Genomic DNA, 13,183 nt, shown 5'->3' on the forward strand with positions numbered 1-13,183 from the left:
AGAATGGCAAAAGGAGAGCAAGTTCCAAAGAACTAATTTTCTGACATATGAAAGGGACTTTATCATAAAGTCATTCAGTAATTGAATAGTGGTGGAGGAATGAGCATTAGCCTAGTGGTTATCCCACATTGGAGTGCCTACATTTGATGCTCAGTTTTGGCTCCTCATTCCAGCTTCTAACTTCCAGACATTAGAAGTCAGCTCTGATGGCTCAAATGATTGGGCTCCTGCCACTCAGCTGGAAGACCTGGATTATATCCCTGGCTCCTAGCTCCAGTCCTGGCCACTGCAGGCATTTGGAGAATGAACCAGCAGATAGAGTGCTCTCTCTCTCTCTCTCTCTCTCTCTCTCCCCTTCTCAAATTCATAATAAAAAAAATCCTAAATTTATAAATTAAGTGTGTCCACCTAAGCCTTAAATTCACATAGGAAAAGAATGAAAAACAGGCATTATCACTAATGATGAGAGTGTATCTTGGCATAGTATCTACAATGATTACCCAATTTTAAAGCTTTGTACACTTTCTGACTCAACAATTCCATTTATAAGAAAATAGCACAAAATATGCATGAAAAGATAGGTATGTTCAGTGCTGCAGCGTTATAAGAAGTAGAGAAAATATCACCTTACAACTACCCAGAGGGGACTGGCTACTGAAGAACAAGACATCTATGCACCGAGAAAGTACAGAACTTAAAAGGAATAGGTTGCCCTGTATTTGCTGATACAAAAAGTCAGCCAAAGATTAGTTATTGCTGAGTTGAAAAGATGTTTTCTCTCTCCTATTCTTTAAATTCTTTAGTAATGTGAGAATGGTATTTTGTAATACTTAAAACTATGTTGTCCCGTTGTAAAAGCATTCAATAAAAGGTTAGAAGATTACTCACTGCTGTGGTCTGAAATATTGGGTTCCCGTAAAAATTTGTATGTTGAACCCCAATCACCAAAGCAAGGTGTCAAGGGGTAGGCCACTGGGAGGTGATTAGACGGTGAGAGTTCTGCCCTCATGAAAAAGGCTTGATGGAAACTGCTTCTTCTGCCATGTAAGGATACACTGAGGGGCCTGGCGCTGTGGCACAGCAGACTAACACCCAGGCCTGAAGCACTGGCATCCCATATGGCTGCCGGTTCAAGACCTGGCTGCTCCACTTCTGACCCAGCTCTCTGCTGTGGCCTGGGAAAGCAGTGGAAGAAGGCTCAAGTCCTTGGGCCCCTGTATCCACTTGGGAGACCCAGAGGAAGCTCCTGGCTCCTGCCTTCAGATCAGTGCAGTTCCGGCCATTGCAACCAATTGGGGAGTAAACCAGAGGATGGAAGACCTCTCTCCCTCTCTCTCTCTCTCTCTCTCTCTAACTCTGACTGGAAAATAAATAAATAAATCTTTAAAAAAAAAAAAGAAAAAGTGTGATAGAAAAATAAAGGTGAAACAGATCATTCTCTCAGACAGAAGGAAAAGGGAAAAAAATTGGTGGTTTCACAGCTCAAACTTAGGTATAGAATTTGAAAAAAGAGAAAACACCAACAGGAATGCCATTAGTAATTAAGACATAAACAAACACTATTTAACATAACTGAATATCCATGTATAAATTTGACATTCTCCATTATAAAGAGTTCTGGAACTCAAGTTTGACTCTTTTGGACATACTACTCTATTTTTCATATAAATTTTAATATGAATTACCTTTCCCTAGAAAGAAGCTCATCTTAAAATGGAACTTGATTCAAACTGACACTCAATAAAGCAATCAGCAAGCATCGACCCAACCACTTCCTAACATAACTTCATTTAAAAAGTTCTCATTGGCATGGGCATGGCACAGTGAGTTAAGCTGCTGGTTAGGGTGCTCACATCTTATATGGAAATGCCAGTTCTAGTCCCTACAGCACTTTTTCAGATCCAGCTTCCTGCTAATGCACCTGGTAAGGCATCAGGTAGTGGCTTAAGTCCCTGGGTCCCTGCCACCCAAGTGGGGAGATGGAATTCCCGGCTCTTGATTTTGGCCTGGCCCAACTCTGGCTGTTGTGGTCATTTGGGGAGTGAACCAGCTATGAGCAAAATCTCTCTCTTTTCTTTTACTTTTCCTCTTTCTGCCATTCTTTCAGATAAATAAAATAAAACTTTAAAAATAAAAGGTATTCATTTTCAGTACATAAACTTTACAAATATATTCCTCAAGATAGCATTTTTCTTCTCACTTATGGTTAAGTTCTAGAATTTTAATATGTTTTCCTTTGCTGTTAAATAGGAATAGTCTTCTGAATTACTAACAAAGAAGATTCAAAAAATGTAATCATGATTAAAACTGTCACTGATATTTAATTCATGTGCAACCATAAAAAGCAAGCCTTTAACATCTGGATCTATACCAGCGTACTCAGTCAATATTTGGAAGCCATGCAATCTTACTGAAGCCCAGAGAGTTCTATTGGGAAGATATACTTAACTGTTTCTTCATCATTAGGTTTCTTTGTAGGCATACATGTTGGTTTTTCTGCCATGTCAGACTGAAAAAGCTGAAAATGAAGAAATAAAGTCTTTAAAATGTTCTTACAAAGGTTACATTCCTACTTTATTATTATTTTTTTTTTTTTGACAGGCAGAGTGGACAGTGAGAGAGAGAGACAGAGAGAAAGATCTTCCTTTGCCGTTGGTTCACCCTCCAATGGCCGCCGCGGCCGGCGCACCGCGCTAATCCGATGGCAGGAGCCAGGAGCCAGGTGCTTTTCCTGGTCTCCCATGGGGTGCAGGGCCCAAGCACCTGGGCCATCCTCCACTGCCCTCCCTGGCCATAGCAGAGGGCTGGCCTGGAAGAGGGGCAACCGGGACAGAATCCGGCGCCCCTACCGGGACTAGAACCCGGTGTGCAGGCACCGCTAGGCGGAGGATTAGCCTAGTGAGCCGCAGCGCCGGCCTACATTCCTACTTTATAACACCACGGACCTGTTTTGAGTTGTAGCTGTCTTGCTACAGAGGCTTCTACACAAAAAATAATATACATTCAAGATACGTGGTAATGCATGTAACCATAACACAAAAGCATTCCAGGAAATCAAAAGGACAAAGAGCACTCACTCTCCATTAAAGGACTCTACAGTCATGAGAAACTAGAGACTTTTGCTTTAAACCATGCTAAACCAACCAAGAAGCCTGCATAATTGCGTATCTTTCCAGAACAGCTTACCAGGGGAGTCTGGGCATTAGAGTACAACAACTGAAGGAGAATTAGAAAGACAGAGCTTATAGAATATAAAGGAGTCCCTTGGACACTGAACTAACATAATGATAATTCTCACAAAACACCTACTATGCATCCAGCATTGTGCCCAGCACCTTGTGCTTTACCTCGTTTAGTGCTCCTAGGAACCCTGAGGTGGACAGATTTTCATTGCCATCTGCCAGGTGGAAAAGACACAGAAAGCCAAAGGAACTTACTTGCCCAGAGGTCCAGCAGGTCTGAACTGGTCCCAAAGCTGGTGTTCTTCCTACTGGCCACACTAGTGGACCAAATCACCATTTCCTATGTCTGCAACAGTTGCAAAAAAGGTGGGGAGGATACAAGGGAGTCCTGTGTGCTGATTTCCCAGCAGGACCGCCTGCGATGACCCTGCTACCCTACTTTTGAGAACAATAGCACAAAGATATGAAGAATAGGAGGCTTATTTTAAGAGGAAATATTATATATGGGTAACGTAAAAAAAGAAAGATTAACTAAATCAAAAAACGACTCTGTGTGGTGGTCTCTTCCCCGGATCTACTCTGAAAATTGCTACCCTTTAGAATATGTAAGTTCTCTCATTTCCCCTAAAGTTAGATGGGTTCTCTTCTATAGATAACATTCTGTTCTATGCATGGTTTACTCTAGCATAGACTATACAAAGACGCTATATTTGCTGATGTTGGGCATCACAGTAACTTCTAGTCTTTTAATTACAATTAGTAGTAAACATTTAAATTACTGGGAAAAGGTTGCTCCCTAACTTTTTCTTCTCTAAGAATGTAAATAAGTTACTACAAATTCAAGAGTATCTGTTTCTGTATAACTGCTGATATTTTGATACATCTGCCCAAGTGTAGTTTGAAAACCAGACATTGGTTGGTGTGTATTTCAAAACCCAATTATAAATGAATTGCAGGAGACCAGCATTGGGGCATAGCAGGAAAAGCCGCCACCTGCAATGCCAGCATCCCAGCCCCTGCCTATGTGATCATCCGGGGAATGGAGCAGCAGACAGAATATCTCTCTATCTCTCTGTCTCTCTCGGCAACTCGGGCCTTTTGGCCTTGCAGTTAATAGACTGGTTGGGGAGCCAGCACTGTGCCAGAGCAGGTAAAGCTGCCGCCTGTGGCACCAGCATCCCACATGGGTGCTGGTTCTAGTTCCAGCTGCTCCACTTCTGATCCAGCTCTCTGCTATGGCCTGGGAAAGCAGTAGAAGATGGCCTAAGTTCTTGGGCCACTATATCCATATGGGAGACTCTGAAGAAGCTTCTGGCTCCTGGCATCAGATCTGCCCAGCTCCAGCCATTATAGCCACTTAGGGAGTGAACCAGCGGATGGAAGACCTTTCTCTTTGTCACTCCCTCTCTCTGTAACTCTATGTCTCAAGTAAATAAATAATTTTAAAAAAAAAAAGACTAGAGCAAAAGTTCTCAAAATTTGGTCCCTGAGCCCCTGGGAATCCCTGAGACATTTTGATGGGGCCCAGGAGGTGAGAGGGAGGAGGAGGAAGACTTGGAGCATTGGTGGGAGGGAAATATCACTGTGTTCCTAAATCTGTATATATGAAATACATAAAACTAATATAACTTAATAAAATTAAAAACAAGAAATGCCCAGTGAAATTTTTTAAAAATCTGCTGATAGTCTAATGGGAATTCTCTTACCTGTGACTTAATGCTTTTCTCTTTTTGCTTTTAGAATTTTCTCTTTCTTTTTTAAGTCTTTGATCCATTCTAATATAATTTTTCTATATGGTGTTAAGATGAGGGCCAAGCACCATTCTTTTGTATGTAGATTTCCAGTTTTCCCAACAACATTTATTGAAGTCTGTCCTATCTCCCACTGGATACTCTTGGTGCCCTTGTAGGAATCATTTGGGGGCTGTTGTGGTGGTTTAGTGAATTAAGTCACTGCCTACAACACTAGCATCCCATATGAGCACCAGTTTGGGCCACAGCTGCTCAACTTCTGCTCCAGCTCCCTGCAAGTGGTCTGGGAAAAGAAGTGGAAGATGATTCAAGTTTAGGGGTCCTGTCACCCACATGAGAGACCCAGAAGAAGCTCCTGGCTCCTAACTTCTGTCTGGTCCAGCCCTGGCCATTGCAGCCATCTGAGGAGTAAACCTTATCTCTCTTTCTCTCTGTAACTCTGCCTTTGAAATAAATAAATATCATAAAAGTATCATTTTAATATATGTGTGAAGACTTGTTTCTGGTGATTCTGTTCTGTTTCATTGGTCTATATGTCTATTCTTATAAGCATCACACTAGGCTTGTAGTAAGTTTTGATAATGGAAAGTGTGAAACTCATAATTGTCTTCAAGAATATTTGGATATTCAGAGTCCCCCAAGATAAGATTCTATGTTAATTTTAACATGGATTTTTCTATTTTTGGAAAAAATATTAATACTTTCACAGGAATTGAAATATATCTGTAGATCATTTTGGATAATATTAATATCTTAACAATGTTCAGTTTTTCAAAAATAAACACAGAATTTTTTCTTTTTACATGGATCCTCTTTCATTTCTTTTATCAGATATCTTTGATTAAGCTACAACTTTAATAGATTTGAAAAAATATTGGGGGCCGGCATTGCAGTGCACTGGGTTAATCTGCCACCTGTAACACCAGCATCCCATATGAGAAACAGTTCTAGACCCAGCTGCTCCACTTCCAATCCAGTTCCCTGCCAATGCACCTGGAAAGCAGTGAAAGAAGGCCTAAGTGCTTGCATCCCTGCCACCCACGTGAAGCTCTTGGCTTTGGCATAGCCCAGCCTCAGCCATTGCAACCATGAGTTAGACACTGAGAGAGAGACACAGAGAAAGGTCTTCCTTCTGTTGGTTCACCTCCATTGGTTCACCACTACAGCCAGCGTGCTGCACTGATCCGAAGCCAGGAGCCAGGTGCTTCCTCCTGGTCTCCCATGTGGGTGCAGGGCCCAAGGACTTGGGCCATTATCCACTGCCTTCCTGGGCCACAGCAGAGAGCTGGACTGGAAGAGGAGCAACCGGGACAGAACCGGCGCCCCAACCGGGACTAGAACCCGGGGTGCCAGCGCCACAGGCAGAGGATTAGCTTAGTGAGCTGTGGCACTGGCCACAACCATTTGTTAAATGTACCAGTGGTTGGAAGATCTCTTTGCATCTCTCTCCCTTTTCTCCCTCCTTCTGTAACTCTGCCTTTCAAATAAATAAATATATCTTTAATTGAAAAGGGAAAAATATAATTTTCACTAAATTTTCTTTGGTAAAATAGACTTACTGCTCATAAAACCATATTATATTCATATTAATATGCAATGAACTTAATATTGTTATGATATAATGAAACAGTTAAAATTTTCTCTCAATTTCTAATAGTAATTAAAGTAAATATTTCTACACGTAGCCCATATAAAGAATCCTTTACCCAGACTGCAGTGAAACATCACAGGTTAAGGACACAGTCACCACTAGACTTGTTTCACTGCTGTAACTAGCCCACAGTTCAAGGGTTCCCATGGACGTCTTCAGTTCTGACTATCCTTTATTTTTTTTATTTTTTTAAGATTTATTTATTTATTTGAAAGGCAGAGTTACAGAGAGGCAGAGGCAGAGAAAGAGAGAGTGCTTCCAACCAAGGTTTCACTCCCCAAATGGCTGCAACAGCTGGAGCTGGGCCGATCCAAACACAAGAGCTTCTTCCGGTCTCCCATGCAGGTGTGGGGGCCCAGGGACTTGGGCCATCTTCTACTGTTTTCCCAGGCCTTAGCAGAGAGCTGGATCAGAAGTGGAACAGCTGGGATTCGAACTGGCACACGTGTGGGATTCCAGCATTGCAGGTGGCAGCTTTACCCACTACGTCACCACTCCAGCCCCAACTATCTTTCCAACAGATGTTCTTGAAGCATTTGAATATATACAACACGAAACCCCCACCTCAACTCAACACCCGAGGTGCTGGAGAGTAGGTCATCTGATGCTTTCTTTGGTGTAGAGTTTTAATTAATTTTAATAATTTTTAGTTTTAATAATTTTAATTTTAATTTAATGCTGACTGCCTGGCTGCCTTTAGTCTCTATCCCCTCCTGAAGGTTTGAGCTAACACCTTCAGTCTCCAGTTACTCAGGGGTTGGAAGCGACTGGGCATGTTCCAAAGGCCCCAACACAAATCACAGCGGTGGACTGCCAGGGGGTAAACTCCCAGGCAAAGATCCCAGCAGGCAGCACATGCTAGGAGACCACCACCAAGCAACAAAGGGCAAAGGTCAGATTTCCATTTGCTCACTGGAGAAAGATGATGCCACGCATGGGTTTTATTAGCATTTTCCTGATGGCTAGTGATAGTGAGGATTTTTTTCCGTGTGTTTCTTGGTCAGTTGCATTTCTGCTTTGAGAAATATCTATTCAGATCCTTTACCTACTTCTTAGCTGCACTTTCTCTTGCTGTTGGTGGTGGTAAGTTATTTTATTTTTTATTCTGGATGTTAATCCTTTGTCAGAAGAACAGTATTCAATGTTTTCTCTCATTCTTGTGGTTGTCTCTATACTATGTTTATTGTTTCCTTTGACCTCAGAAGATTTTCAGTTTGATATAATTCCATTTGCCTATTTTTCACTTTTATTGATTATAATTTGGAAATGTTTCAAAAATGTCTTTGCCTGTACTGATATCTTGAAGTGTTCTCCCTATGTTTTCTTCTGGAAGTTTCATAGTTTCAGGTCTTACATTTAGGGCTTTGATCCATTTTGTGTCCGTCTTTGTATGGTGTGAAACATAGAGGTCAAATTTCAATTTTCTGCATGTGAGTGTTCAGTTTTATCAGCACCATTTATTAAAGACTCTCTTTTCTCCAAGGTGAATCTGTTGATATCACGTAGCTGTAGATGTGTGGACGTATCTCCAGGATCTCCATTCTGGTACATATGTCCGTTTTTATGCCAGTACCGTGCTGTCTTAGTTAGTATAGTATGCTTTGAGATCAGATATTGTGAGTCTCCCGCCTTGTTCTTTTGGCTCAATAGTGCTTTTGCTGCTCAGGGTCTCTTTTGCTTCTGTGACTATCAGGATTGTTTATTCTGGGTCCGAAGCTGTGGTGCAGCAGGTTAAAGCCCTGGCCTATGGTACCGCTTCAAGCCCCAGCTGCTCCACTTCTAATCCAGCTCCCTGCTAATACACCTGGGAAACCAGAGGAGGATGGCCCAAGTGTGTGGGCCCCTGCACCCACATGGGAGACCCAGAAGAAGCTAGTGGCTCCTGGCTTCAGCCTAGCCCAGCCCTGGTCATTGCATCCATTTGGGGAGTGAACCAATGGATGGAAGACCTCTCTCTCTGTCTCTACCTCTGTCTGTAACTTTGCCTTTCAAATAAATCTTTTTAAAAAAGGATTGCTTATTCTATTTTCATTAAGAGTGCCATCCATATTTTGATGGTGACCGCATTAAATCTGTACTGAGCTTTTTGTAGTGTGGACATTTGAACAGCATTTTTCTCCCAATCCATGAACACAGGAGAATGTTCTTCTGGGCCAGGGGTGTGGGGTCCTCTTCAATTTCTTTCAATAGTGTTTGTAAATTTTTATTATAGAGGTCATTCACTTTCCTGGTTAAATTTGGTCCTATGCATTTGATTGCTTTGGTAGCTATTGCAGGTAGAAATACTTTTATAGTTTCCTCCTTCCTCCACAAGTTTGTTATTGATGTATAAAAATGCTGCTTATTTTTGTATGATGATTTCAAATCCTGCATGTTTCCTGCATGAATTCATTTATTAGTTCTAATAGTCTTTTGGCTGCATTTTTCTATGTGTCAAATCACCTGCAAGTGAGGATAATTTTATTTCCTCCAGGCATATTTCTGTGCCTTTTATTTCTTTCTATAGCTTCATTGCTTTGGCTAACACTTCTGTTATCGTGCTGGATAAGAATGGTGAGTGCAGACATTCATTTCTTGTTCCAGATTTTAGAAGAAAAGTTTTCATCTTTTTGTTTTTAAGATTTATTTATTTATTTGAAGGGGGGGGGGGAGAGAGAGAGATAGAGAGAGAGAGAAATGTTCCATCTGCTAGCTTACTCCCAAATGGACACAATGGGTGGAGCTGTGCCAATCTGAAACCAGAAGCCAGGAGATTCTTCCAGGTCTCCCACATTGGTACAAGGTCCCAAGTATTGGCTGCCTTCTGCTGCTTTCCCAAGCACATTAGCAGGGAGCTGAACCAAAAGTGGAGCAGCTGGGACTTGAACCAGCACCCATATGGGATACTAGGGCTGCAGATGGCCGTTTTACCTGCTATGCCACAGTGCCAGCCCCGGAAGTTTTCATCTTTTCCCCATTCAGGGTGATGTTGGTTCTTTGTCTTACTCAGAAAACTTCTATGATGTTGAAGTATGTACCTGTTATCCATACAGGTGGCTATAACTGCCCTGGACCTGGGATTCCCCAAAGCCAGATTCATCAGGTAATACTGGGCATCAAGGTTTTCTCTGGTAGAGAGGCAAATGACCTTGTGAATCTAGTCACTAGAGCCTGTGGGGCCAGCTGTCCCACTCTCTCAAGTCAGAGTTAATTTTAATGCTTTCAGAGTCTCACCGGCGTCCCTGCCCGCACACTCACGCTCGGGCGCACTCGAGCAGCCACCGGCTCCCAGAGCGAGCCAGCCAGCGGCGAGCCGGGACGCACCGGCAGAACCAGCCGAGCAGCCCGCCCGCGACCACCCACGCCCCGAGCCCCACAGCCGTTCCCCGCCAGCCGGTGTCCCCTCTGCCCTCCCTGACCCATGGCGCTGAAGCGGATTCAGAAAGAATTAAGTGATCTACAGCGTGAGCCACCGGCTCACTATTCCACTGGCCCTATGGGAGATGACCTGTTCCACTGGCAAGCAACTATTATGGGGCATCCCGATAGTGCAAATCACGGTGGAGTCTTCTTCCTCACCGTACATTTTCCAACAGATTATCCTTTTAAACCACCAAAGATTGCTTTCACAACAAAAATGTACCATCCAAATATAAACAGTAATGGAAGTATTTGTCTCGATATCCTGAGGTCGCTCGCAGTGGTCACCAGCACTGACTGTATCAAAAGTTTTATTGTCCTTATGTTCCCTACTTTGTGATCCTAACCCAGATGACCCTTTAGCACCAGATATTGCACGAATATATGAATCAGGCAAAGAAAAAATACAACAGACATGCAAGAGAATGGACTCAGAAATATGCAATGTAAAATGAAATTTTTTTCATATATACCAGAATACTGTAAAATCTAGGTTTTTTTTCATCATTAGCAGTAAATTGAGCACTGTTTACTGTTTCATTGTACCATGAAACTCTTTGATTTTTCCCATCTTAAGTGTGTTTCTGAAGCAAGACAAAACAAACTTCCAAAAATACCCTTAAGTCTGTGATGAGAGCATTTATCATTTTGTATGCATTGAGAAAGACATTATTATGGTATTCAAGATACTTGGACATCTGCATCTTCAGTTTACAAGACCTACAATGCAGCTGAAAAGCAACCAAATTATTTTTTGCTGAAACTAGATGTTTTTACATGAGGAATACTGTATGTGCTAAGATTTCGTCACTTTTATAAATCTGTATTCAGATTTCATTCTTTGTTAGCTCACTTTATAATTTGTATTTTTTTACTGTATAGACTAAATATATTCTATTTACATGTGTGTCAACTCATTACTTTTTTCCTGTGAACAGTATTGAAAAAACCCAACAGCTGGTAATTAAATGAATTAACTGTGTCTCCCTTGTCTTAGGATATTCTGTAGATTGATCACAAATTTCTTAAACCTGAAATGATCTTTACACTGTAATTTTGAGTATACTGATTATGGAGAAACACGTGTTTTGATTTTGTATACTTTACTGCAATGTGAACTAATTGCACTGCTAAGTAGGAAGATGTATAACTTTTATTTGTTGCTGTTCACATTTGAATTTTTTTCTGTATAGGCAATATTATATTGACACCTTTTACAGATTTTACTGTAGCTTTTTCCATATAAATAAAATGCTTTTTCTACTATTTGTCTTGATTACTTAAAAAAAATGCTTTCAAAAGGCAGGGCAAGGATACTTGAAGCTAAGGGAGGCAGGCTAGGAGACTGGGGCCTGAGGGTGTCTAGTCTGCATTCAAGGCACTGTTTGGGGGCTTGGTTTCACCTTCTTTTTTTCACCTTCTTTTTTTTTTTTTCTTCTTAGTCTGTAAGTGTAGTAAATATGTTTTATTTCCTCTTTACACATTCTGCTTATCAAAAGCTAATTTTCTGATCTTGTGGCTAATTAAAACTATGTTTAATTCAACAGAAAAAAAATAAAACTTCCCTAAGAATTTTGGGACTGGGGCTGGCACTGTGGTGCAGCAGGTTAAGCAGCCACCTGTGATGTCAGCATCCCACATGGGGGCACCAGTTTGAGTCCCACTGCTCTGCTTCCAATCCATTTCCCTACTGATGCTCCTGGGAAAGAACCAGAAGATGGCCCAAGTTCTTGGGCACCTGCTAACCACGTGGGAGACCCAGATGGAGTTCCAGGCTCCTGGCTTCAGCCTAGCCCAGCTCCAGCTATTGCCACCATTTGGGGAGTGAACCAGTAAATGGAAGATCTTTCCTTCTTCCTCTCTCTCCCTCCCTCTCTCCCTTGGTTTCTCTCTACCTTTGTTTTTTAAATAAATAAAAATTTAAAAGAAAAAATTTGAGGACTGACTACTGGAAAATGGCTAGAATCACAGGACTTCAGATAAGGAAGGAACCACACCGTCCCCTTGTAAACAATCAAGCCCTACATCGAAGGAACCACCCCCAACTGCTTTCAAGCTGGCCTTCTCAGTTTGCCCATTATCCCCTCTCACTTCCTCCAACTCCTTTTCTCCTTTAACTTCCACTCTGACTATGACCTTGTCTAAATAGGATCAGAGTCGGTGAACTCAAAAGGCTTCCATAGCCTAGGCAACTCATGGCAAGAGCCTAGGGTGATTACTGATGTCATAAACAAGAGTGTCAATTTGCTAAGTCAACAACAGGAGTCACTGTGCACTTACTCCTCATGTAGAATCTCTGTCCTTAATGTGCTGTACATTGTGATTTAATGCTATAACTAGTACTCAAACAGTATTTTTCACTTTGTGTTTCTATGTGGGTGCAAACTGGTGAAATCTTTACTTAATATATGCTAAACTGATCTTCTGTATATAAAGAGAATTGAAAATGAATCTTGATGTGAATGGAAGGGGGGAGGGGGAGGGAAAGGGGAGGGTTGCGGGTGGGAGGGAAGTTATGGGGGGGGGGAAGCCTTTGTAATCCATAAGCTGTAGTTTGGAAATTTATATTCATTAAATAAAAGTTTTTTTTTTAAAAAGTGCTTTTGTTAACTGGCAAGAGAGGAAAAGCATTGACACAAAGTTGTCTTCCCCCCCCCCCCAGCCTCTTGCATAAACCTGTTTCTTTGTATCAACTCTTCTCCCTAGTAAACTGTTGTCCAGGGACCAACAGCCCAGCGCTAGCTTTTCTGGTATCAAGTCCAGCCACCTTTGCTTTTCCAGAACCGTTTATTTCATTGATCTTTGTGTGCCCTTTAATTTCTGTTTCATTAATTTCTGCTCTGATCTTTCTTTCCTTTACGGATTTTGGGGTTTTTGGTGTGTTTTGCTTTTCTTGGTCCTTGGGATATATTGTTATTTTTTAATTTAGGCATCCATTCCTTTAACATTTCTTTGAGTACTTATTTTGTACCATAAGTTTTGGTATATTGTTTTCATTTTTCTTTGTTTCGAGATCTTTTTAAATGTCTTGTTTAATTTCTTTAATGACCCATTGTTCCTTCGATGCCTTGTGGTTCAATCTCCATGTGTGTGTATAATTTCTACCATTTCTAGTGTTGATTCTGTTTTTCCATTGTGGTCAGAAAAGATTGATGTTATGATTTTGATTCTGTTGAGTTGGTTTAGATTTGTTTTGTAGC

The 13,183-nt window shown here is 41.4% G+C and overlaps 1 protein-coding gene and 1 pseudogene across 4 annotated transcripts in view; one reads left to right on the forward strand and one right to left on the reverse strand.

Moving 5' to 3' along the window:
* SEPTIN14 (septin 14) overlaps positions 1 to 13,183 on the reverse strand; it is a 95,268-nt gene that overhangs the window by 56,331 nt on the left and 25,754 nt on the right. For 2 of the 4 annotated variants that reach the window (XM_070064744.1, XM_070064747.1), the window contains exons 1-2: positions 3,438 to 3,555; positions 2,450 to 2,518 (exon numbers count right to left, since the gene is read on the reverse strand). In XM_070064744.1, the coding sequence (XP_069920845.1) occupies positions 2,450 to 2,503 (54 nt within the window). In that variant the 5' untranslated portion in view covers positions 2,504 to 2,518; positions 3,438 to 3,555. The other 2 variants (XM_070064746.1, XM_070064745.1) reach the window with 2 other exon arrangements.
* Positions 9,934 to 10,673, forward strand: LOC127486763 (ubiquitin-conjugating enzyme E2 D1-like; annotated as a pseudogene).

Source organism: Oryctolagus cuniculus, chromosome 19 (assembly GCF_964237555.1).
Source record: "Oryctolagus cuniculus chromosome 19, mOryCun1.1, whole genome shotgun sequence".
In the NCBI taxonomy this organism is placed as follows: Eukaryota; Metazoa; Chordata; class Mammalia; order Lagomorpha; family Leporidae; genus Oryctolagus; species Oryctolagus cuniculus.